Source organism: Leguminivora glycinivorella, chromosome 12, assembly GCF_023078275.1.
Source record: "Leguminivora glycinivorella isolate SPB_JAAS2020 chromosome 12, LegGlyc_1.1, whole genome shotgun sequence".
Classification (NCBI taxonomy): domain Eukaryota; kingdom Metazoa; phylum Arthropoda; class Insecta; order Lepidoptera; family Tortricidae; genus Leguminivora; species Leguminivora glycinivorella.
In genome coordinates this window covers 13,641,940-13,666,492 of record NC_062982.1, presented here as the reverse complement: position 1 = coordinate 13,666,492, position 24,553 = coordinate 13,641,940, and the positions used below count along the sequence as shown (strand labels likewise).

General features: G+C 38.1%; 1 protein-coding gene across 1 annotated transcript in view; it reads right to left on the bottom strand.

Moving 5' to 3' along the window:
• LOC125232256 (regulating synaptic membrane exocytosis protein 1) overlaps nt 1–24,553 on the bottom strand; it is a 195,316-nt gene that overhangs the window by 21,685 nt on the left and 149,078 nt on the right. The window contains 2 exon segments of the mRNA XM_048137911.1: nt 1,446–1,548; nt 10,453–10,567. Of these exon segments, the coding sequence (XP_047993868.1) occupies nt 1,446–1,548; nt 10,453–10,567 (218 nt within the window).

The following is a 24,553-nucleotide window of genomic DNA, read 5'->3' as shown; positions in this document are numbered from 1 at the left end:
AAAAATTAATTTAAGAAACTGCAGAATGCATTATCAATCCAATATCAAATCATTCAGATTGTCATTCTAAAATTGTCATACGATAAGACTAATTAGGGAAAGGTAGCTATCATTGGGCTACTTAACTTCGCTGCTCTATAATTTATAGACTCTACGTCAAAAAAAAACTAGTTTGAGAAGTTTTGATTCTTGACATCTATATAAAAAAAGTCAGACATCTAATAAAAAGTATAATAAATTTGGAGAAAAATCATGAAAAGGTTTTCATAAGCTGTTGCGTCCTTTGGACCAGAGTCGCCTTCATTGGACCACAAAGTCGCGATCAATGGACTTACGGCCCGGCCACGACATTGGTCTAAGCGCGACAGCGGTGAGCGGCAGCCATACGTGCGAATGAAAAGTCCCATCGCTGTGTCTCGCTCTAACGTATGGCCGTCGCTCACCGCTGTCGCGCTTAGACCAATGTCGTGGCCGGGCCGTTAGGAAATTTAGACCAATGGTCCAATCAAGGAAACTTATAGAAATAGACAAAAAATAAATTTTGTAATGAAATATTTTTTATTCAAATTTTACAATCAAAATATATACCTCTATATATATTATTTTCATATGTACTAGTTTTTTCTTACATACTGTCTATTTGCGCACGGCTGAAGTACTATTAATAATAAAAAAAAAGTTGCCATGATTGGACCGGTCCGATGATAGAACCTACAGGTGGTCCATTGATAGCAACTAGGTAGCATATCAGAAATAAAATTATTAAAAAAATAGAGAAAACAAATGGCTGGAAACTGTTGTTTTAAATTTGCTCATTAATAAATGTTTAAGCATTATGCGTCAACACACAAATTCAATTGCAAATGTATTTGTATAAATACGAGAGTATCTCGTGATTTTATTCCGTCGCGTCATTTAACTTCAACGGCGCTCGAAACACACTTGGACGCGCCTCTCTTTACCGGGAAGCGAGGCGCGACTGAGGTTACAGGGTGGCCCAAGGTGAGTCTTAAGGTCACCTTGTACCTTACTGGATTCCGTCTAGCACGATTAGATTTCGAAATATTTAAGTGGTCCAATCAAGGCGCTGGTCCAATGATCGCAACCTTCCCCTAACCCATTTGCCTTTGCGTCTCTTGGATGTGTTTCTATGAAAAAATCATACTAGCCCATGTCCAAAGTTACGTCGACAAAGTCGCCCGTGGACGCATACCCTTACCTTACCGTGTTGGTATGTCCTAAACTACCGGTGTTATTAGTGTTACCACCTAACCTCTGAACCAAGAGAATTTACTGAATAGGTATATCAAATCCGGACAGGCAGTTACAATATTTATAAATAAAATATCTAAGCGGTGATTGTTAAAAAAACTGGATGTAAATTGTACATATTTATATTATAGGTACGTACGAGTACCACAAATTGATTAATTTATATGGCTTACCGTTCAGTTTTAACCGCAGGCGCAGGCGGTGGTTGCGCGGGCGGCGGCGCAGGCGCCGGCTCCGCTACGGGCTCGACCTGCCTCGGGCCCAGTTTGGTTGTAACTGCAACACAAAAAATAATTTTAGGTAAAAAAATATTATACAGTGTGTTACCACCACCCGGACCTTTATTAAAACCAATAATAATACAGTCAGTTAGCAATCGTTTGTGCAAATCAGTAAATCTTAGTTATTAAAAATAACTGAATTTTTTTTTCCGAAATCCCAACATTCAATGTAACGCGTGAACTTCTTAATTGTCATTACTCACATCGCTCATACTTATGACTCTTATGAGCTGTCATTGCGCTCCCTTGACAAAAGTGTGTGTGCTATACATTGCTGGCAATAAAAAAATTGTTAGAAAGTTTATAAAGTCAAAATTTTTAGTTATTAATTAAATTAAGGGCATGGTTAAATTAAATAACTATGTAAGATTACGCTACTTTAAAAAAAACACTTGTTGGTAACTCACTGTATATATGTTACCTATCTGCCTCTTCTCAGTATTTCAGACTTTCACTACTTTTAGTTTACAGCGTCATATTAAGGGCATTACTTGTAGCTCCAGTGTTACCTACTCTAGTGTTAGAAACACGACAAGAATGGAAAACCACTAATTAGATGTTTAGCAGCAAAGCTGCAGTTACCCTTTCCTCAGAATGTTCTCGTAAGCCTATAATTTACCAAAACAAACACCTAGTTAAATAGAATTAAGTGCCGCGGCCGTTAAAACCGCAAAATTGACTTAAATTACAATACCTAATTTACTACGAAAGCCGAATTGAATAGAAAATTGCAAAACCTTGTCGGTTGCCGAATAAATTAATAAGACAGCCACGAGATGCTTTGCGGAACTCAATATTAAAATTCTGAAATAAAAAGGCAATTAGCCTAATTTATTCAATACATTCCGACTTCATTACATTCCTCTCGTCTCTGTATAAAACTTGAGCGGAGACACGGCGTTTTATTGGGCTTTTGGATTTAGTTGTGTAATCTTTGAGACTATCTCATTATTTATTATTGTGGCTCTACAGGATGGAGTGGGTGGTGTGATCATTGACATTGTTTTACATTATATGCTTTCTACATATTCCACCTAGGACATAGTGGTGAGAAATTATTACGCATTAGTTTAGGATATTATAGACAGAAAAGAAACATTATTTAAAAAACTTCATAAGAAGGTAGATATGGAATTTTTTATTGAAGGAAAATTTACGCTTCCGGAGGGACTTGAAGCCTCGTTTATTTTTCCTTAATATAAAAATTAGTAGTATCGTGAGCAGACTTTTCTGCTTGTTAGAAATAAGTACGGAATGCTTAGGTTTTTCAGGCTAAACGCGAAATATTCGACTGCCTATGTCCACGGCTCCGCCCATATAGTATTAAATTTATGTGATTATCGATATAGTCCCTAAAGTAAGAATTATAAATATGTTTTACATTATGTCTACATATTCATATTGCTTGTTTTAGGCTCAAGCTCGATTAAGTAGCAAAGCCATAAAAAAGTGACAATAAAATAAACATAAAAAATTGATATTATTTAACGGTATCTCGTACCGTACGAGGGTCATGCCAAAAGAAGTTAGATACTCCATGGTCATTTGATTGATACTGGCCAGTTATACACCAATGTAAAGGTAGGTTATCTGCTTATAAATTTAAAAATGGAACACTTGGAAATTCTTAGGATTCCTTTTTAGGGTTCCGTAGTCAACTAGGAACCCTTATAGTTTCGCCATGTCTGTCTGTCCGTCCGTCCGTCCGTCCGTACGTCTGTCCGTCCGTCATCCGCCGGATAAAGTAAGTTAGATACTCCATGGTCATTTGCAAAAATAAAAAATGAAAAAAATGTTTTACTGGCCATGTAAAGTGGAGCTTATTTTTTTACACCGTGTGATATAATGTGAATAAGGTCAGAGGTTATCTGCTTATGAACCATATGTTTAAAAAATATGAAAAAAATCACAAAAGTAGAACTAGGAAAATTGTTTTGAACTTGATAGGTTGAAGTTTTCGAGAAAAAATACTTACGGAACCCTACACTGAGCGTGGCCCGACACGCTCTTGGCCGGTTTTTTAATTATTTTTTTTCTAAATAATTTTGGCGGGAATTTTCCGCAACAATGGAGCTTACTCGACGTGATTTTCGTGTTATGATATATTATGACTTTAAAAAAGGTTTAACACCTCAAGAGTGTTTTGAACTTTTAGTCTCGACTTTTAGAGAGTCTGCGTGTTCACGTGCAACTGTTTTCAATTTGTTTGCTGAATTTAAAAGAGGACGGGAGAGCTTTGAAGATGAGGCGAAGACCGGACGGCTGCCAACCGCAGTCACTGAAGAAAATGTAAAGACTGTGGAAAAAAATATTCGTGTGAACCGACGAATTACATATGTAGAGCTCGAGCGTGAACTGGGCATTGGATCAGCAGCATTGCAAACTATAATTCATAGTAAACTGTCTCTTCATAAGCGTTGTTCAAGATGGGTGCTGCACAAGCTCACCGATTTACAGAAAGACCGTCGCGTGGATTGGTGCAAATTTATGATAGATAAATTCGACGCAGGCGAGAACAAAAACGTATATGATATACTTACAGGTGACGAAACATGGCTATATAACTACGATCCCGAAACAAAGCGACAGTCCACAGTATGGTGTTTTGAAGATGAGCCGACGCCAACAAAATGTCGCCGAACCCGAAGCACACAAAAACAAATGGTTGCCTCATTTTTCTGCAAGACGGGACATATTGCTACAATAGTGCTAGAAGATCAAAAGACAGTTAATTCAGAATGGTATGTGACAGTTTGTGCCCCAAGAGTACTGTCAGCTTGGTGTGACAAGCGGCCGAAGTCAGGAACCCGGCACCTGCTCTGGCACCACGACAACGCTGCCCCGCACACTTCCGCTAGAACACTTGACTATTTCAGCTCAAAAAACGTGACTATTCTGCCCCACCCCCCATATTCCCCTGACCTAGCCCCCTGTGATTTTTTATCTTTTCCCTAAAATTAAAGAAAAATTAAAAGGAAGGCGATTTGAGAACAAAGAAGATGCGTTGGCTGCGTATAATTACGAAATTTCTGAGGTGTCTAAAGAAGAGTGGTCATCGGTATTTTCTAAGTGGTTTAGACGGATGAAAACGTGTATACGTGTTCACGGTGAATACTTCGAAAAAATAGATAGCTGTAATAAAGAATAAAGTATGTAAATTTTGAGTATCTGATTTCTTTTGGCATGACCCTCGTATGCATATTATATTATAATTCCTCGTGCATGTTTTTAGATTACACTGCTACAAACAATTGAATTGTCATTAATTTAATTAAAACATTTGCATGTGATTTGTGTCTGAGAGCATGTTATTATTCATTTGGATAATTGCTGACCCAAATCAAACGTTGTAAATATAAATCGGTCATTCTATTAGGTACATTTTTCGCAGCTTTCAATTGAATAAAAACATTTCAGAATATTCACAAATTCTGAGAATAACAGTCATTATAAATGTGAAAGTTAATTCTGTTCTCTGAACTTTTTTTGCTTTAAGCCTAAACAGCGAATGTATCAAATATAAATGTACTTACATTATATTTGATGTATATGTATAGAGTCCTAGTGATCAGGAGGATTATAATTCCCTGGAACTATTACACGGATGGTTGCAAGGGAGGAAGTGACTATATATGAAAGTGTAGGCAGATTATTCTTACAATATTTACTTATTTTTAGCTTTTCAGCAGCTTGTCGGTTGTAAAATCAAAAAAGTGACTCTAATTAAGTAGTAACCACATTATGGCTATTTAGACGAAGCGTAGCTGCCGCTACGGCGTAGCGTATTTTTGACGTCGTTTCGTAGCACTATACTCGTAGACTAAATAAATTAAATAGATAATGAATAATTTGAAATAAATTGTTTTATATTTTCACACCAAATACATAACCAACCAAGTACTTGTCAAATACTCGTAGTTACATTTTTGCGCTTGTGAAACTATGTAAGCAAGTTTGTTAACATTTTATGGGAAATTAACAAACTTTACTCTTATCATTTAACAAGTTTCAGAGAGAGCTTTATGACATAAAATGGTCCGAGTTTATAACTTGCTTCGTAAAAGTATTTACTTAAGTGCAACAATTTTTAATGCTTCAGATATGAACTAGAACAAAAACATAAAGCGCGAAACATTTGGTCTCGATCCCGATGTTCACTTGTTCAGTGATGTAGTCGCTCGCCCTTTGTCTCTTTGTTACACTCGGAATATGAAACGGTTTTAATTACAAATTGGAATTTCATAGTAGCCGTATGAATTTCACTCAAAACTACGGAGACAGGGCCGCACGCCGGCGTTGCAGTTGGCGGGCAGTCGCCGGTTGCAATTCGTCTAAATCTTTATCATGATTACTGATTAAGTACGCAACGAAGTGTCGTTAGTACTCGTACCTAAATTTTAGGTACAAGTAGATATTTGTCAGATATTTCTTTAGATTTACACACATATATAAGTCAACAAGAAATTGGTGAACGAATTAAGTGAATTAAAGCCACATAAATTCACCGTCATTTGAATTAAATTCGGCATATTGTGTTGAATTTCTGAATTATAATGAAACGAGGGGAATTCAAATAAGTCCGCAGTTTGTGTCTAGGTGGCGCTGGCGCGGAGGTGAGCCGCGAGGAATTCGCCAACAACAAAGAGCGCTCGCCGTCATATCCCGCTATGTGAATATTGAGAAATGCTCATAAATTCCTGCGCGAACTTTTCTGAGTTGCTGTCAAATACTGCACGTTATTGTCCCAAATTCACGCGAAGTATGATGGAATTGACCCGCTATTGGGGCGAGCGTAAGCTTGATGAACTTCACAAGAGTATTAGCTCTAAAGCTAGAGTATCAACTCGTATACCTACATATTATCATATGTATACAAAGTCTTAACATAAGAGTCTCTACTTCTTAACGTCAGAATATGAAAAGTAGTGTCACTGTATAGAACTAGAACGAAAACTAACAGCGCCCTCAAACGTTTAATTACTAGAACTAGGAATCGCATATATTTCTCAAGACTACCCTATCAAGTACCTAACCTTTCAACCCACACTGATATAAATTTTAAATAATAATATGTATAATTTAGTTCCCTCAACACTTCATGGATCCCATCATCAGAACAGCTCCAGATTAATATAGGACTACCTTGGAGGTAGCTCCTTTCAAACAAAAATAGTACATTACGATACAAGTGCGTAAAAAAGGAAGTTCGAAACGAGTGGCGATAAATTAAAACACGACCGAAGGGAGTGTTTTAAATCGACACGAGTTACGAATTTCCTTTTTGCACGTGCATCGTACGACGTTTTTCAGTACAGATGAGCCTCCGAAGTTTCGACCTGTTATATAATGAACCACTTCTCGTACTAGTGCGTAAAAAATACACCATCTGTACTGAAAAAGATTTATTGAAATCGGACCAAGGGACTCGGAGTAATCAGGTAACATACATAAAATGAACCCGAATATATAACCTCTTTCTTCTTTATTTTCAGTAAAGAAGTCGGTTAAAAATTATATAGAGCGTCCAGAAATACTACAGTAGAAAGGTTTTCATTTAGCGTAAATAAGTTGTGAGTTCATAGCAGTAGTTTACCCGCGGAATGAAATAATCGCACTGCGAGTCCATAGAGACGCGTAAATAAGGGTTAAACTAGTCAAGTGTGAAACTTTACTCCATCTACTCCAACACATACCCCGGCAGCTTTCGCTACAGAATTTACACCTATCGCGATAAGAGCACATATGTTACATGTGTTTCGCTTGTCACCTACCTTTGTCAAATTTCCAGGGGATTACGTGGGTCAAAAGAGGAACGTGACCTTTAAAAATGAATTTATCAGGCAGGTGTTTAGTGCTAGCGTATATTTTTCGTGGCCTATTTCTTAATAATATTATTTTGTTTCAAGTAACTAATATCATATCAGAGTAATAAAATAATTACAAAAGACAATTAGTAAAACAAACCTCAGTGAAAAATAAATCTTCATCTTTCCATTTAAAATTAATGATATTTAGTTATATCAGACCGGCGAGCGATGGCACCCTGAGTAGGCATAAGCAAATGAATTGGGAACAACTGAAGAGAATTCCTTTATTACAGGAGATAATTTTGTTTCGGACAATAACGGAGTTTGGGCGGTTCTAATTAACAATGCTCTTTGCGTTATAATTGTTACGCCGAGTTTCAGTTCGACTAAGCTTCAAAGACTTTGCAAACGGAAAATTCAAGTTTCGGAATTAGTGATGGAATTTGGGCTCGTACTATTTACAATTTCACTCATCTGTTTGCTAAACGGATATTGTTTGCGGAATAATACCGAGCACATTTTGGACTTACGCAAGTTACGCATGTTTCTGCAGCGGTGGGTATAATTATATATGTTACGACTACAATGTCTTTAAATCGTGATGTTCCTCTATTTAAATACATTATAATTACATGTTTACATTATGTATAATGTAATGTAACGATAGCGGAAAAGGAACACAGAAACAAGAGTCGGAACGTGACACACGTGTGTGAAATGTACGTCGGTAAGTTTTACTATGAGTTTAATTAAATATATTCTTAATTAAAATTAAATATAATTCTTAATTAAAATAAATATTAATTTTAGTTAAGAATTATATTTAGAATCCAGATAACCTTCTACTATTCTTCTTGTAGCCGCCCACAATTATTAATTTTATGTAAGCACCTCATCATCATCATGGGCCTTTGACATCAATTATTATGATGTATTAAGCAGCGTCCGTAAGATTGCGGCATTTACGCAAATGACTGGTAGGTCCGATGCGAGAACGGCAGCCGCGGCCGCACAACTGGCAGGAGAATATCATGCTAGATGACGAAGGTGGTAAATCAGCGCGTTGGTGTCTCAGTTTTCGCCTAGTGTGAAGGAGGTTGAACCATGCTTCATCGTGAGCAGCAACTCCGTGGCCCAGGGTTTTCCTCCAGTGGTCGCGGTCTTCTGCCTCCTTTTCCCAAGCGCTGGGATCGATCCGGAAGGATAACATGTCTCGTTTCGCACTATCCTTGAAACGAAGCATTGGTCTCCCAACCGGTCGTTTCCCGTGCGCTATTTCACTCAGGAGAGTCTTACGTGGCAAACGAGAGGGCTCCATCCTATGCACGTGTCCCAACCACCGCAGACGTCTCTGTTTTAAGACTGCTGCGATGCTGGGTAAACGTGCGATGCTAAGTACCCTCTCGTTTGTGACTCGATCCTTCCATGAGATGTTTAAAATGCGTCGAAGACAGCGCATATGGAAGTTGTTTAATTTTCTCTCCTGTTTAGCATACGACGTCCAAGTTTCAGAACCGTACAAGAGCATGGACAAAATACATGTTTGATAAACAATCACCTTCGTGTTTACTGTAAGATGTTTATTGTCCCATACTCTTGTACTGAGCCTCCCAAACATCGTGGATGCCTTACCAATACGGATGTTAATCTCTGCATCCAGTGACAGATTATTGGTCACGGTTGAACCCAGGTAGCAGAAACTTTCAACAACCTCCAGAGGCAGATCATCCAACTGTATGGTTGGGTCTCGATTTGTGCCTTGAGCCATTATGACTGTCTTTTTGACGTTAATGGACATAGAAAAGAGTCTGCACGCCGCATTGAATTTGTCTACCATACTCTGAAGCTTCTCCGGAGACGTAGCGACAGCAATATTGTAAGCACCTACCTCGCGCGTATATCTATAACCAAGTGAACATCTATAATATGTAATATCATGCAAGTTGTGCCTGAAGCTATTTATCAAGTTCAGAGCTAACTTTAACAAATACCTATTCTATTAATTTACCTTTGGCATTACATTGTTGTTATTATGTTTTTCTCGTAAAAAATCGTAAATTACGTTCAAGTACGATATCCTAAGAACATATTATTTTACTGCAATGATATGTTAACAAAATAGAACGTGGGATAAGCTCAAGCAATTTACAACGCAACTTTCTCAGCCGGGATAACAAAGAGATTTCTTGTTGGGTTTGATTACTTTTAGGTTTTGTATTTAAGAAAATATTTTTAAGAATTGGAAGAAGATTTCCACGAAGTTATTTGTTGCAATGATTGTGACTGTACTGAAGGTCCCTGATAATGATAGGGTTATACGTAATAATAAGTAAGATTGCATGGGACATCAATGACATCATCTTAAGGATGTAAATAAAGATCAATCTCTCCCTGTGGATATGAAGCCCCTGATCCTGGGTTTAAATCTAGGTAAGTGCAAAACACAAATATTAAATTTGTTCCTAGTCACAAGTGTTTTCTGCATGACATATTATACGTTGCATTGTATCTATTCATTTATTTGTAGGTCGATTTCGACATCTAGTACGTGTCTAGTAGTAAGTACCTAATATTACAAGCTTTGCTTAGTTTGAGGCTCAGTGATTTGTGTAAGATTGTGCCCTACCTATTAATTTATTTTATTAATTGGTGAGCTACCTCCTCACTACTCGTGTCTTTGTCTTTTTGAGCAGGTTGGCCGTGAGAACGGTGCCAGGCAGATCGAGGCACCGTGTTGAGCTGGCTCGGTACTCGTTCCTGTCCTGGGCCGTGAGTACACTGAGAGAAAATACAACCAGTTTTCATGTTCGTTCAACAAGTTTTTTGGTTAAAATAGCGCCTACGTGCTCTTTGGTTCAAACAACAAGCTACTTGTCATTTGAATCGGCAATATATTTGAATCAACAAGTCGATTTTATAAAAACAACCTGACACATATTGTTTTAAACATACGTTTGGCTGATTCAAACGGATAAACCGCAACAAGTCGAACTTGTTAAATTCACAATGCAAATTTCTCTCAGTGTAGACTGGAGGAGAGTGCCAGGATCTAGCCCGGCCCCGTGTTTGGTGAGTTGCCTCGCTAGTCGTACCTCTGTCCTGAGCCGTGAGTAGACTGGAGGAGAGCGTCTGCCGCAGCTTGCCGAAGGTGCCGGGCGCCTCAATCTGCCCCGGCACCGTGTTTGCTGTGTCCTCCGTCGCCACCATCTGAAAATACAAGATTCTGTCGTAAATATCTTCCATAATCTAAATAATTTTTAAGTAACTACTGCCTAGTTTGATTTGTTAATATTAAATAAAAACAGACCTTCGTTGACGCCTCGGGAAATGTAGTGGGTGTATTAGATGAGGAGCATACATAACATTTGTATATATATTGATTGGATGGTAATGTTTCCTTTGGGTCTTGAAATACTATGTACAAGTATAGATAGCTATAGTTTTCATGTTTTTTGTAGTTTATAAATATAAGTTTGAACTAAACTTGCGTGAGGATGATAATTATTTTGGATTACGGTTTTTTTAATAAATGATTATTATGATGAAATCGTACACCAATCTACATACGTACATAGTTTTGTTGTAGGCAAAGATTTGTGTAACCATGTACTTAAATTGCTTATTTTAACTTTAGATTAAACATATTCTTAACATATTTCTAAACAAATATTCTTAACGGCTTAACATACTTCTAAACAAATATTCGTACCAAAACAGCTGTAAAAAGCTCCATCGAAAATAAAAGTCACAACGCGTCAAAGAAAAAGTCGTGTCGCGGGAAGCGTCGCCACGGAGCGATAAAACTCTTCATACAAAAATAACGACTCAGTAATACTATCGTAAATTTTATGGAGAGCAACAGATGGAGTCTGAAATACATCAGAAGGGGAAATCAATATTGCCGTCTCCCGAACTCCACTGCCGTTTGGCTGTTGGTTCGAGTCGTGTCTACTCCACTCGTTCAATAACGTTGCTGAAAGGGTGTATTGAGAATGTCACAACCCTCTGTACACATATTGTTTTCCTCCTTTGTCACCTCCGTGAAGTAGCTATTATTAGCTGGCGAATGCAAAATAATACCGGGATTAATAATGTTTTGTTCCTTAACTTCTTATATTAGAAATAAAAAAGAAAATCTATAAATTAATTACAAACCTTGAAATAATGAACTCGCTATATTTTACGTAAATGTCAAAAAAGCCATTTTCTGTTCAGCGGAAGGAACCTTGTAAGCCTTGAACAAAGCTAACTCCAAGCGGACGTTGTACTCGTAAAGGGCGGCGAGTCGCGCCGCGGAAGGAAAGGAAACTATAGCCGTTCCGAGATAATGGGGGTCTCGGGGGTACCGGTTGCTCCTAAAACCACTTGCAAAACGGTAAGGCGAAATCAACTGGTTTTTTCTTGTTTTGTACAATAGGCGGGTCGTGGTCCTGATGCCTGGTAAGCCGCGGTCCTGGGTTTGAATCCCGGAAAGGGTATTTTATTTATTTGTGTGATACATCAACACTGAGATTTGTTCCTGATGTTTTCTATGTATGTAGTTATTAGTATATCGTCATCTGGGCACCCACAACACAAGCCTTCTTGAGTTTACCGTGCGACTCAGTCAAATTGTGTAAGAATGTCTTATAATATCATGTATTAAAAATTTGTTTATTAAAAAAATGTTTTTTTTTCCAAGAAAATACAATCATGTTGGTACTTATACAATTAAACTGGCCTCTCGTAGTTAGAGTCTCATGAATATTAGAGCTGCCTCGAGGCCTCTGCCTCGCTGCCCTCAGGGAGCGCGTACGCCGCTCGCCAGCGCTGCCCGCGCTCCTGACGTTATTGAATTTGCCACCAAGCGTTCGTGACTTGCCCTACGGTTAAATTATAAATCAAATTTGCAACCGCGCTTATTGAGGCTTTGCCGAGAAAGAGATTCTGGAAGGGGTACAAAATAAAATAGAAAAAACAGTTCTGTTCAATCTTCCAAATCTCAATCTATGTATTTCCAACTCTCGCCCTTCGTAATCTCTTCATAATATAGGAGCGTTTAGATAGTTTCACTGTAGTTTGCGTACCCACAAATCTACTCTCAATCTCCTAAAAACTACGCTTATAAATCTTATAATAATGTAATTCGACGAATAATTCACTTATTTAAAAAAAAAACACTTTTAATTCAAGACACTGTAGCTCAACACAAGTTTAACTTAAAAACTCGAACTCAGTTACCAAACAAAAGGGTTTATAGAGGAAAAAACACAAACAGTAAATTAACATACTTGAGTAAGTGATAACGAAACCCCGTTGTATTGATGAAGCTTCTCTTAAAATCAGACAACTGTTTATTCAATGTCGTTTTAAAGTTTATTTCACGACAAGAATCATATCAAAATATTTAGGAACTTTTTAGAGATAGATATATATTACATAGCTAACTAATGGAGTCTTGTTACCCTCATAGCACTCCGACCACGAAGTTGGAAGAAAAGTAATCAAAGTTTAAAAACACATCAAAGTTATTGGTACCTGTGCCGAAGATATTACGATCGTAGTCGGCGTAGGTAACGGCAGATTTAAAAGATAAAGTAGGTCATGAACAGGCGGTGTTCATGACCCGCTATCGCTAGAGCGCGGGGCGCGGAGGGGGTCACGGCCCTGGGTGACCCACTTGTTGCCTGACGCTATTTACATTACAACTCTAATTGCTGACAACATATGGCTCGAGAACCGTCCGCATCCTTTAATGTCACATAAACGATCGTCATGTCCCAGCGGCTTTTCCTTTTACGGGGAATTAACATTAACGACACGGATAACAAAACATCGATTCCCTAAGCTTTTTACACAAATTATGGCTGAATCGCAAATTGGGTTACGTTTTGTTTTGGTAACTCAAACACGGCTTTGTTTGAAGCTGACCTGCTTTGTGGCTGCGCTCAAAACGCTATCAGGCTTAATGACACTAAAGCTCCGTCATTTAGCCTACAGTTGTATTTCTGCCAATCCCGCCAATGTATAACGAACGATAGGTAGTAGGTACAGTGAAAAAGGATATGTTTCCTTAGTGTGACTTTATTTATTTAACATTAAGTATTCTCCTAAATAATTGCAATATCATACGCTAGTGCTGCTTGTCCGACCTTTTAGTCTAATTTTACCTTAGAATTTCCACGTGAAACGACAACTGCAACTCAACTTCCACGTAAAACGAGAGCTTTCCACTACTGGCTTACTGTATCCAAGTAATACTTGGCAAGTACATATTATCTATCGTAAATAAAGATGACTGTCTGTCTTTAGCTCAGGTGCTTAATTAGTTACTACGAAGTAAAAAAAAACCGGTCAAGTGCAAGGCGGACTCGTGCACCGAGGGTTCCGAACAAAATTTAAAATTATTAAAAATATTTATAAGTAATATAGGATGCAGCTAAAAATTTACGGTTTTCGCAATTTTTTCTTTAGATATGTGTGCTATAAGGCGTTCTTTCGTAGCAAATTTCTAGATTTTGAGTTCACGGGAAGTAGCAGGTTTTGATTCCCTTACGAGTGTCAAACATTTGCGGTATAAACGGCTGTCTTACGGCATTGTCTTTTTTTTTACAGCTCCAAAGGGCAGTAGCTGAGTATTTGATATAAATTCCAGCTTGATACCTCCAGTAGGCCTAGCACATGATGGCCGCGGGAGTATGTCGCCGCGAGATAGACTACCCGTCCTTATGTCATTAATACAGTTAGAAGAAGACGTGGCATCTATCTCGCGGCGACATACTCCCGCGGCCATCATGTGCTAGGCCTACAGGCGTGCCTGAGAATAAGGGTGATAGACAGATAACAAAGTGATATCCTCTAAGGGTTCCGTGTTTTCCTTTCGAGTTACGGAATCCTAAAAAGACGTTGCTTAACTTCCCCTTTTATTTCCTTAGCGCTGGAAAGTACCCCAATAGACATTTGAGGGTATCACGTGGCTCCGCGGCCGCGCGGGGGTGGAACAACAATGGAATGTAATTACGCGTCCCCGACATACAACACGATTGCTCTTCTAGGCTATTTTCAGCATCCATCTAAACTCTATCCTATGTTTATAATGTTGGCATCACACAATCTAAAATAATGACAGTTACAAAAAAAATGATTTATTAATTAACTTATCCATTAAGTATACTGCTAGGTAGACGAATGATACTATCAACCATAATTATAATATTCAATGGTGGAGATCGCGTAAACAAACGTCAAGTTATTGTTAATTTTATTTCACGTAATGGTTCTGATGTCCGTATTACAAAATTGCTTATCTTTTTGGGACGAGGAAATGCTCAAAAAGCGTTAACGGTCGCGGTTGGAGCGAACGCTACAATTTCTGTGACATTTGTCAAGTGGAAGAGTAAGATTAAACTTTAAGATTGAAGTAGGTAACCTACCTTCGCTTGGCAGAAATTAGTTTTAACGTTTTTTAGGCCAGTTATTTCGAGCTTAACACGTTGTCGAGATATTGTTGAAGGGGGCATGAAATTGCAGGTTTTGTTCGTAACGTCGCGTTGGTTGCACAAAGCGGGGATTTGACGAAACCACGAAGGCGCATTATTTCATCATGGGACTCTGCAGCTAAAGTAATAGTAGGTACATATCAATTTACTGGCACGTTAATACTAGGCTTGTGCCGTTTCGTTCGTTGATCGGAGCGCTCCGATCTCGTTCAATCGCTCCCATGAACTAGTTTGCTCTTTTAGGTCTTTTGCTCATTTAGTTCAGCCAGACCAGCGATCACTGCGGTCGGAAAGATCAGAACGAATGGGACCGAATAGTGTCAAAATTATACGAATAGTCCACAGATAGTAACATTCCGGGCCGAAAGGTTGTAAGTAACCGAAGTTTAATATGAAAACTTGACTTTTTTTGTTGCTCTGCTAAGTAGCTCTCGCTCTCGGTCGGCGCAGTCACACATTCGTTCTCGATCCAAACCGCTCGCGCTCGCCGATCCTATACTGAACTAAATGAGCAAAGACCGATTCTCAGACCACGGAAAGATTCAGTTCATTTCGGTCATTGATGGGATTTTATTCCTAACAGTTCATAGTTCGTGAACGACACAAGCCTAGTTAATACATCGTATTTGTGTTTACGTACCTATCAGCAGGGGTTGGTCCATAAAAGCCGATTCCCACCGGCTTGCCTAAAATTGATTACTAGTAAAGTACCTAATGTTTAGGTAAGTTTCTGTAAGTTTCTTTTTGCTAAGTGTTGCCTAGCAGAAATTTTCACCAGCCGCCACTGGTACCTATACAGTTCATTTGATAAAAAGCGCTGGTAGCCAAGCGGTAAGTACGTGCGAATTTCGTTCCGGAGGTCGTGGGTTCGAACCCCGGCTCGCACCAATGAGTTTTTCGGAATTTACCTATATGTGCGAAATGTCATTTGATATTTGCCAGTCGCTTTTCGGTCTTGCAAATCTTGGGATTAGTTGTCAAAGCGGACCCCAGGGTCCCATGAGCCGTGGCAAAATGCCGGGATAACGCAATGAGGATGATGACCGTTCATTTGATATGTGTGGATACGAATTCTATCGATTACACACAAATGTAGTATTAACTAGACTAATGAGGACAAGAGCCTAAAGTGAGGCGTTGTAATGGATGGAAAACTGAATGAAACCTGATACAGCACAAGTGCACAATTGCACATGGGTCATAAGATTTGTAAGGAACACCACAAAATCTCTCATAAAATCTAATTCTATGAAAGGTTTAAGTACAATAACATCACAAGAGGTTAATATTTAACTTACTAAAGACATTCGTTATCTAGTGAATGTATTTTGACTAATCTCTATCGATTATAACGATGAAGCAAGTTCTATATTATAGTAATATAAGATGAACATGTGTGATTATGTGTGAGATTACACTACTTATATCAAAATTTGTTTTTTATTGAAGATTTCGATGATACAAAAATAAGACTTTAGCGCTGTACGGCACATCTCATAACTTTTTATGGTGGAAAGTTAGCTTGCGAGGCTTGGCTTATTTATTAAATTACGTGTTTTGATGGAATTTATTTTCTTTATTTTATCTTTTTTATTGTGATATGGTTCTTTTTTAGGGTTCCGTAGTCAACTAGGAACCCTTATACTTTCGCCATGTCGTCTGTCTGTCTGTCTGTCCGTCCGTCCGTCCGTCCGTCCGCGGATAATCTCAGTAACCGTTAGCACTAGAAAGCTGAAATTTGGTACCAATATGTACATCAATCACGCCGACAAAGTGCAAAAATAAAAAGTGGAAAAAAATGTTTTATTAGGGTACCCCCCCCTACACGTAAAGTGGGGAGTGATTTTTTTTTCATTGCAATGCTAACGTGTGATATATTGTTGGATAGGTAATTAAAAATGAATAAGGGTTTACTAAAATCGTTTTTTGATAATATTAATATTTTCGGAAATAATCGCTCCTAAAGGAAAAAAAAGTGTTTCCCCCCCGTCTAACTTTTGAACCATATGTTTCAAAAATATGAAAAAAATCAGAAAATTAAAACTTTATAAAAACTTTCTAGAAAAATTGTTTTGAACTTGATAAGTTCAGTAGTTTTTGAGAAAAATACGGAAAACTATGGAACCCTACACTGAGCGTGGCCCGACACGCTCTTGGCCGGTTTTTTAAATTAATTGACAGGCTCTAACATAAGGCAACTCAACTAGATTGTTAAACAAAGATTCAGTAGGTATGATATAAAATACAAAGAATTTTTATTTTTAATTTAGGTGCTACAGCGGGCGTAGCACACTAGTTGGATAAACTTTATCGCATCGGTGCGTCCTTATCGCACTTACAAATAGTGCGAAATGGACGGCCTGACGGTATATCGTTTATCACGCGACCATGCTCGCCTGCCAGGACTATAATATATGTAGGTATAGTTACAATAGGTATATTAAGGTTTTTATAGGCTAAGTACCAATCACGTAAATACCTACATATAGATAGAATTAATTTGTATAAAGAAAGAGGGATAACTATAAAAACAATCTCTTGAATTTGTGAAGCCTTTGTCGAGTTGTACAATATTAACGTTGCATCCTGCGCAATTGAAAAACTTCCGGCTAAAGTTTAAAGCGAACAGAATTAATTACTGGGTAGTAAAGCACAGCTACGAAAATAAAATCTTAGTCCGAGTTCTTATATCACAGACTTAAAGACTATTATTATGGCTTAATTCGGGCATATTTTTGTGGGACGCTTTAAGGCAGTTTATTTGCTGAGTCTCGGAGCCGTCCATACGGCCGCTACGAAGTTTAGGATTATATTAGCTATTCATGGGATAATGGGCCTCATTACTTATGCTTCGTCAGCGGCATTAAATAATTACTTTAAAATGTCATGCAAATTACTGACTGCCTCCAACGAGCGTTCAGTAGCGGAGTGAAATATTTTGGAGGGGCAAACGGAGAAAAAGTACAGCATCTAGCAAAATAATGCCATCCTGTCCTTCTAAAAACTGAAAGTTTGGTCAGGGAACTTAAACAATCTGAATTTTTCCGATAAGTAATCTTCTATTTTATATCATTTAAAAATACATACAAACTTGTGTAATACGAAGCTATGAACCAGGTTTTATTATTATTACAGTACCAATATTACGTAACATTTGCCGAATTTACTACTGATGGGACCGAGAACGAGTAGGCCGTGAATAGGGAAAGTTGAGACTGATTATAATAAAATTTCTCTTTTTATTCGAAAGCGAAATAAAACAGACTTTTCTCATTGATCGTAAAATATGTGGAGTCTGTTTATTTACCAGCATATTGTGTTCACATCAGCACCTTTAACGTATTATGGCAAGACTGCATTATTTATTTATAGGGATCTTTTTAACATGCGTTGTTGCACCCAGAATTTAATTACCTATACATAGTCCAAGCGCCGTATGGTTTTTATTTTTTCATAGAGTGGGTAGTAACTACTACTTAGTAGTACCTAATTATGAAGTATTCATATGTTTGATGCATTTTTTAAGACATTCTGCTCATGCTTTTATAGAAATGTAGTTTAGTAATAAACGTACGATATTCTAAAAAATATACCAAGGACGAAATGTTATACAGACCATTCACGCGCGAGATTGCAGGATATATCTATATACCTAGGGTAAGAAAGTAACAGTCACTTCGTATCGCCTTGTAATTAAAATTGACCAACGCTGTCCTTATCCTTATCACTCTGTCACGCAGACAACTACATAATTCAACTACGTACAGTATATATAAGTACATATCAGCAGCGGCTGGTCCATACAAGCCGATTCCCACCGGCTTGCCTAAAATTGATTACTAGTAAAGTACCTAATGTTAAGGAAGGTTTCTTTTTGCTCAATGTTGCCTAGCAGAAATTTTTACCAGCCGCCACTGGTACATATACAGTAGTAAACAATCCCTATGGTTATACATTAATCATAACTTTGAGACTAATTCCAAAGTATGATTTAACTGACACATATCATTTTCAGGCTATGCCATCAAACTGTAAATAATAGTTACCTTTCTCCGCTAAGATAAACATTTTCCATGTTATCGATGTATTTGATAAAGGTTGATGTATTAATTAGCCCCGGGTGGAGCCGGGGAGGGGTAGCTCGGCTTGTAACGTGTGTTTAATGGGAAACGTCGGGGACTTGTTTACATGTCGTAATGCGTGGGCGGTCGGGTCATAAGCAATAAGAAAGCCTTGCCTACGTCCACGGCGTTTCAATATATCCACGATACTTGTATGTGACGTTGTCAAGTACAAGTTAACACATTGTCGCTTACCGTAAAGACAAAATTAACAGACCTGTCTTTCCCATCACGGAACAATGGTATTCCGGACCTTTGGGAGGCGTGCGCGGGGCCGAAGCCAACACGTAGAGGCCCTTTCGACACTTTAATGAAATGTAAGGGGTACACCGAGCGGATGTTGCCCTTGCCTGTATCATGGGACACACGCAGCGGCAACACCCGCCAGGGTGTAAGGACTATTTGAGAGTTAATGGAATCTAAAATGAACTGGTCTATTTTGATGAAAGTGATGGACTAAATATAACAGACCTTATTATTAAGTCACAATGTTGTGAAAATATGGATTGTTTCAACAGTTACTTAAATCAGTTACCCTGGGATAGCATCGCATGCCTAGAGCCACTCGAGGATAAGCTAGCCTTATTTAACAAATATATATTGGAAATCTTTGATTTATATGCACCAGTCCAAAAAAAAATTCTAAAAGAGGCTGCTAAACCTTGGCTTACTGACAATGTTCGCCATATGATGAGTCTCCGTAACAAGGCACACAAAAAATATAAAGAAAGTAAGCAAGACTGCGATAAACTAAATTACAAATCATTGAAACATCTGGTTAACAGTAGTTTATACTTTGAAAAAAAGGCCTATTTCGAGCAACACATCAACATTAATTTAAACAACCCTAAGACTTTATGGAAAAATCTAAAGCTTAACGTAATACCTGATTTTAAAAATAGCTCTACTTTGCCTCACACATTTAATGACCCTTCAGTAATAAATGATAATTTTCTTAAAGTTCCAGGAAGCAATATTGTAGACGATGCCACTTTAGCTTTTTTTGATACCCATCGGTATGGTTCTTCCACTTTTAGTCTACGTTCTGTCGATGACACGTTGGTAACAAAGCTATTACTTAGTACAAAGTCTAATGCTATGGGGTATGACGAAATAACGTACGATATGATATTACTGACACTTCCGCGGACATTATCTGCTATTACGGATTTGATAAACACCTCGATTCTAACAGGCGAAGTTCCTTCAGTATGGAAAACGGCCATAGTTCGACCAATCCCAAAGGTGAACAACCCGACAGAACTTAAAGATTTGCGACCGATTAGTATTTTGCCGTACCTTTCGAAAATCATGGAGAAAGTAATTTATAACCAAGTGTCCCACTATTTAGAATCCAACAATATCTTGCCTGAAAACCAGTCAGGCTTTAGAAAAAATAGAGGTACTACTACTGCTCTCCTGGATGTAATTGACGAGGTTCTGGCAGAACAGGATATTGGGCACGGTACGATTATGGTTTTACTGGATTTTTCGAGAGCGTTCGACTGTATCAATATTAATCTCTTACTGTCTAAATTACGCTATTATGGTTTCGATAATCACTCAATACGTTGGTTTTCAAATTATTTCGAAAATCGTAGACAAATGGTCAAATTAACAGGAAAAGACGGTTGTTCTTTAGTGTCCAGTCCGTGCCAGGTGCACAGAGGAGTCCCACAGGGATCTATTTTGGGCCCTCTGCTGTTCATCCTGTACAGTAGCGACATCGTCAGTTGTATAAAATATTGCAGATACCAGCTCTACGCCGATGATTTGCAGATTTTTCTATCTTTTCACCCAAATGAAATTTCTACAGCAGTCGATAAGGTCAACGATGATTTAAAAAGATTATCAGAATGGTCCACCACCAATTGTCTAGTCTTGAATCCATTGAAATCGAAATTTATGGTTCTCGGGTCTGTAAATCAGACAAGGACGATCATTAGTAAGCATCCAAAAATCATTATAAATGACGTGGCCGTTGATCGTGTCGATGAGGCCCGTAATCTGGGAGTACTCTTTGACACCAATCTACGTTTTGAAAGCCATGTAATGGAAACTGTCCGGAATTGTCTGTATCGTCTAAAAGTTTTATACAATTTTCGTGACCTACTTAGTGTACAACTTCGAATGAAACTCTGTGAGTCCCTAGTTTTATCCAAACTTAATTATGGCCTTACTGCTTATGGCTCATGTCTTTTTGCTCGTTCACAGCGTCTCATTCAAAGAGTTCAAAACGCGTGCGCTAGGTATTGCTTTAAAATTCCTCCCCGGACACATGTTACACCTTACCTAAACAACTCGGGTCTTCTAAAAATGATGGCTCGTCAAGATCTTATGTTCGCATGCTTACTCTTTGATACGATTCAGACGAAACTGCCGTCTTACTTGTTCAATAAACTTGTATGGCTTTCTAACAACCATCACCAACCTAGAACGTCACGAGCGGCCATGTTACAAATCCCTAAACACAAGCTTGCTGCATTTAGAGGAGTTTCCGCTATCGTGCATCAAAATGTTGGAACAACATTCCTCCACCAATCCGTAAACTAAAAAATAAATCCAATTTTAAAATGAAATATCGAATATACCTCTTAAACCTTCAAAAACTTCAAGGCTGAATCTCCCTCCAAATTTAAATAACATACTACTTTAAATCTGTATTAAGAATGTATATCAAAATATACACAAATGCTACAGAGAAGGATATTGCTACATCTCGGCACATAACTACACATAACTTCACATACACACACATACACACATAGTGAGCATATATTGAAGTTCAGGAATTAAGGCTTAAGTGTTGAAGTCTTCTTTTTCTTTGTAAGGTCCTGGCAGAATATCAGCGATGTGGCTTGCCGCATCATAATGCTGAGCCAGCGCCTGTTCTCTGCCACGACACATGGTTTTGAAAATTTGTATTCTTTTAAAAATGTAACTAAGTAATTAGCTTTTAATTTCTCTTTTAAGATGCATGCCTTTTATCTTTTGTTTTATCTACCATGTATGTTGTGGGAATGAATAAAGTTCTTATCTATCTATCTATCTATCTACAATGTACCTTTTTCTAGAGAACGGCATATATTTATATGTACTCGTAAGCACTAGGGCGGGATAAATCGTTAGCGTTCTCAGACAAAACGTTATGCGAGGCCATAACAAATAAAATCGCGATTATACAAAAGTCGATTCTCGAGTATGAAACCCAGAATTTAATGTGGTTCATTCCAAAGCTTTTATCTCGAAGCGTTCGTCTCACCTTAGGATGAATTAGCATTTAAAAAGAGAAACGCCATAAAACATTTATTTAGCAGACGTTCCGTTCGCTCGCGCCGCTTTGTTTTCATTGAACGTGAGAAGAGTGAAATTGGTTTAATAAGGTTCTTTAAAGCTTTGAATAAACATTTCTTTCAGTATTTCAGCTTCGCTACTTCCACGGTAAACGAAGTTTTTTGTTTCTCGTGGTTATTCTTTCATGTTCATAAAAAGTTTAATATAGCTCTCGCATTATAATAAAAATATAAGTACCTAGTACCTACATAGTTTTAAACGTGGTAAAACAAAATGTTTTTTATTCTCAATGGTGACAGTGACATTTAAATATCTGAATATAAAAGAATAATATTATTTAATTTTAAAGGATCTTACTTATTTCCGTGCATGTATAAAATGTCGGGGCTCTCAGTGACTCTGTCGTAAAATATCCCTGTTTTTTTCGCCAAAAGTGTCTATCGATGTACGAACAAAAAAAAAGAGAGTCTTTTGGCTGACACAGTGTGGCAATAAGTAATCCATTTATAACTAGAACCCATTTTGACAGCAAGGGGCAAGTTGAAAGTAGCCCCGTCTGAAAGGGTTGCGTTAAATATGCAGGCTTCGATAAACTGCACCTTTCTGCAAGCTGCCCCGCTAATAGAACCGTCAAAGCGAACGGTCGCGCGGTGGCGGCCTTTCAGCCCCGCTCTGCTTCTAACCCCCTCCTTCCACCCTTCCTCAAGGGAGGCGGAAAACTTTTAAAAAGATGTAGATTTATCAAAAAGTATCAACAGTGGACTCATTCCGTCGTTTATTTAAAGATTGTTTTGCACTGAGGTTTAGTTTTGAATAAATTATTGTTGCAAGATATTGTTCTAGGATTCATTTAGCTTCATATAAAATTAAATTTTGAGGCCCTTCTATCACGACCGTTGACAAGAGGCCCTTCTATTACGATCCGAAATGTATTATACTTCTCTCTCTTTATCGCTCTTCGCAAATAGAGAGAACTATAGGTACGCTACGGATCGTGAACGTTTGACCTCTTGTCTACGGGCCTTGTAGCTAATCATTGCAGAAGGTTACAAACTTATTTAAATATAATTCTGGATATTTCATAATTTATACCAAAGTACCAAATCAGTTGTTTTTTCTGTCTTGTCTCCACTACCCAAAGGTTGTCTGGAAGAGATCGCTCTTGAGCTGTAAGACCGCCTGTTGTAACTATGGTAGATTAGTTAAAGTTATGTGCTTAATTTTTTTTATGTCATCTTGTTATATTGGTGAGCAATAAAAAAATATTATTTGTACCTATTGTATTGTACCATCCCATAGCGTGAATTACAATGAGGATCTTTATTTAATATATTAATATCTGGGCGACCGAGCTTCGCTCGGTTCTATTTTATTATATCACGTCTTTAGATAAAAAAAAACTCTTATAAATACAAAAACAAAAAACAAAAACTTCATTTCTGGCCGGGATTCGAAACCCTGAGACCTCAATCTGTCTGCGAACATTAGGCCCCCCCCCCCACATCTAGCGTCTTGCGAGCGTCGCGTCGTGCCAACTGTATGGGCAAAGCGTCGACGCGGCGTCTTTTTCCATACAGTTGGCCTGACGCGACGCGCGCGGGCGGCGAAATTAACGACCATATTTTATGTGTACTAACGCGCAAGAAAAACCCATGAAAACTCGAAAATTCGCGTTTTCCGGGATCTAAGACTACGCTAGATCGATTTTTCACCCCCAAAGACCCCCACATAACAAATTTCAGCGAAATCGTTAGAGCGGTTTCCGAGATCGTCAGTATATATAAATAAATAAATAAATATACTAGAATTGCTCGTTTAAAAGTATAAGATAAAAGCTACAAGAGGTAATTAATTTAGGTGGGTAGGTACTTCATTCTTCTTTTGTGATGTTATTATCACAAAATAAAAAACATCCAACATTTTTATATATTGGGTTGGTAAGAAAGTAATGAGCGATCGATTGAATTCCACATACAATTTTTGAGAGAGTTCTAGAATCTTCTATGGTCGAAAGTATATAAAGGGCGAGTCGCACAGTTTCTCGTCAGTCATTCACTAGCTGTCGCCGAGCTAATATAAGGAAGAAAATGGACGAATTAAAAGTGCATATAAGGCATTGCTTACTATATGAATTTCAGTCTGGCCATTCAGCCGCCGAAGCAGTGCGTAATATATGTCAGCGTGTTGCTTCTGAAGTTGTGTCTGAGGCCACGGCGAAACGATGGTTCCAGCGGTTTCGTAGTGGTGACTTTTCATTATCAGATCAACCTAAGTCTGGTCGACCGGTGAAGTTTGATGTA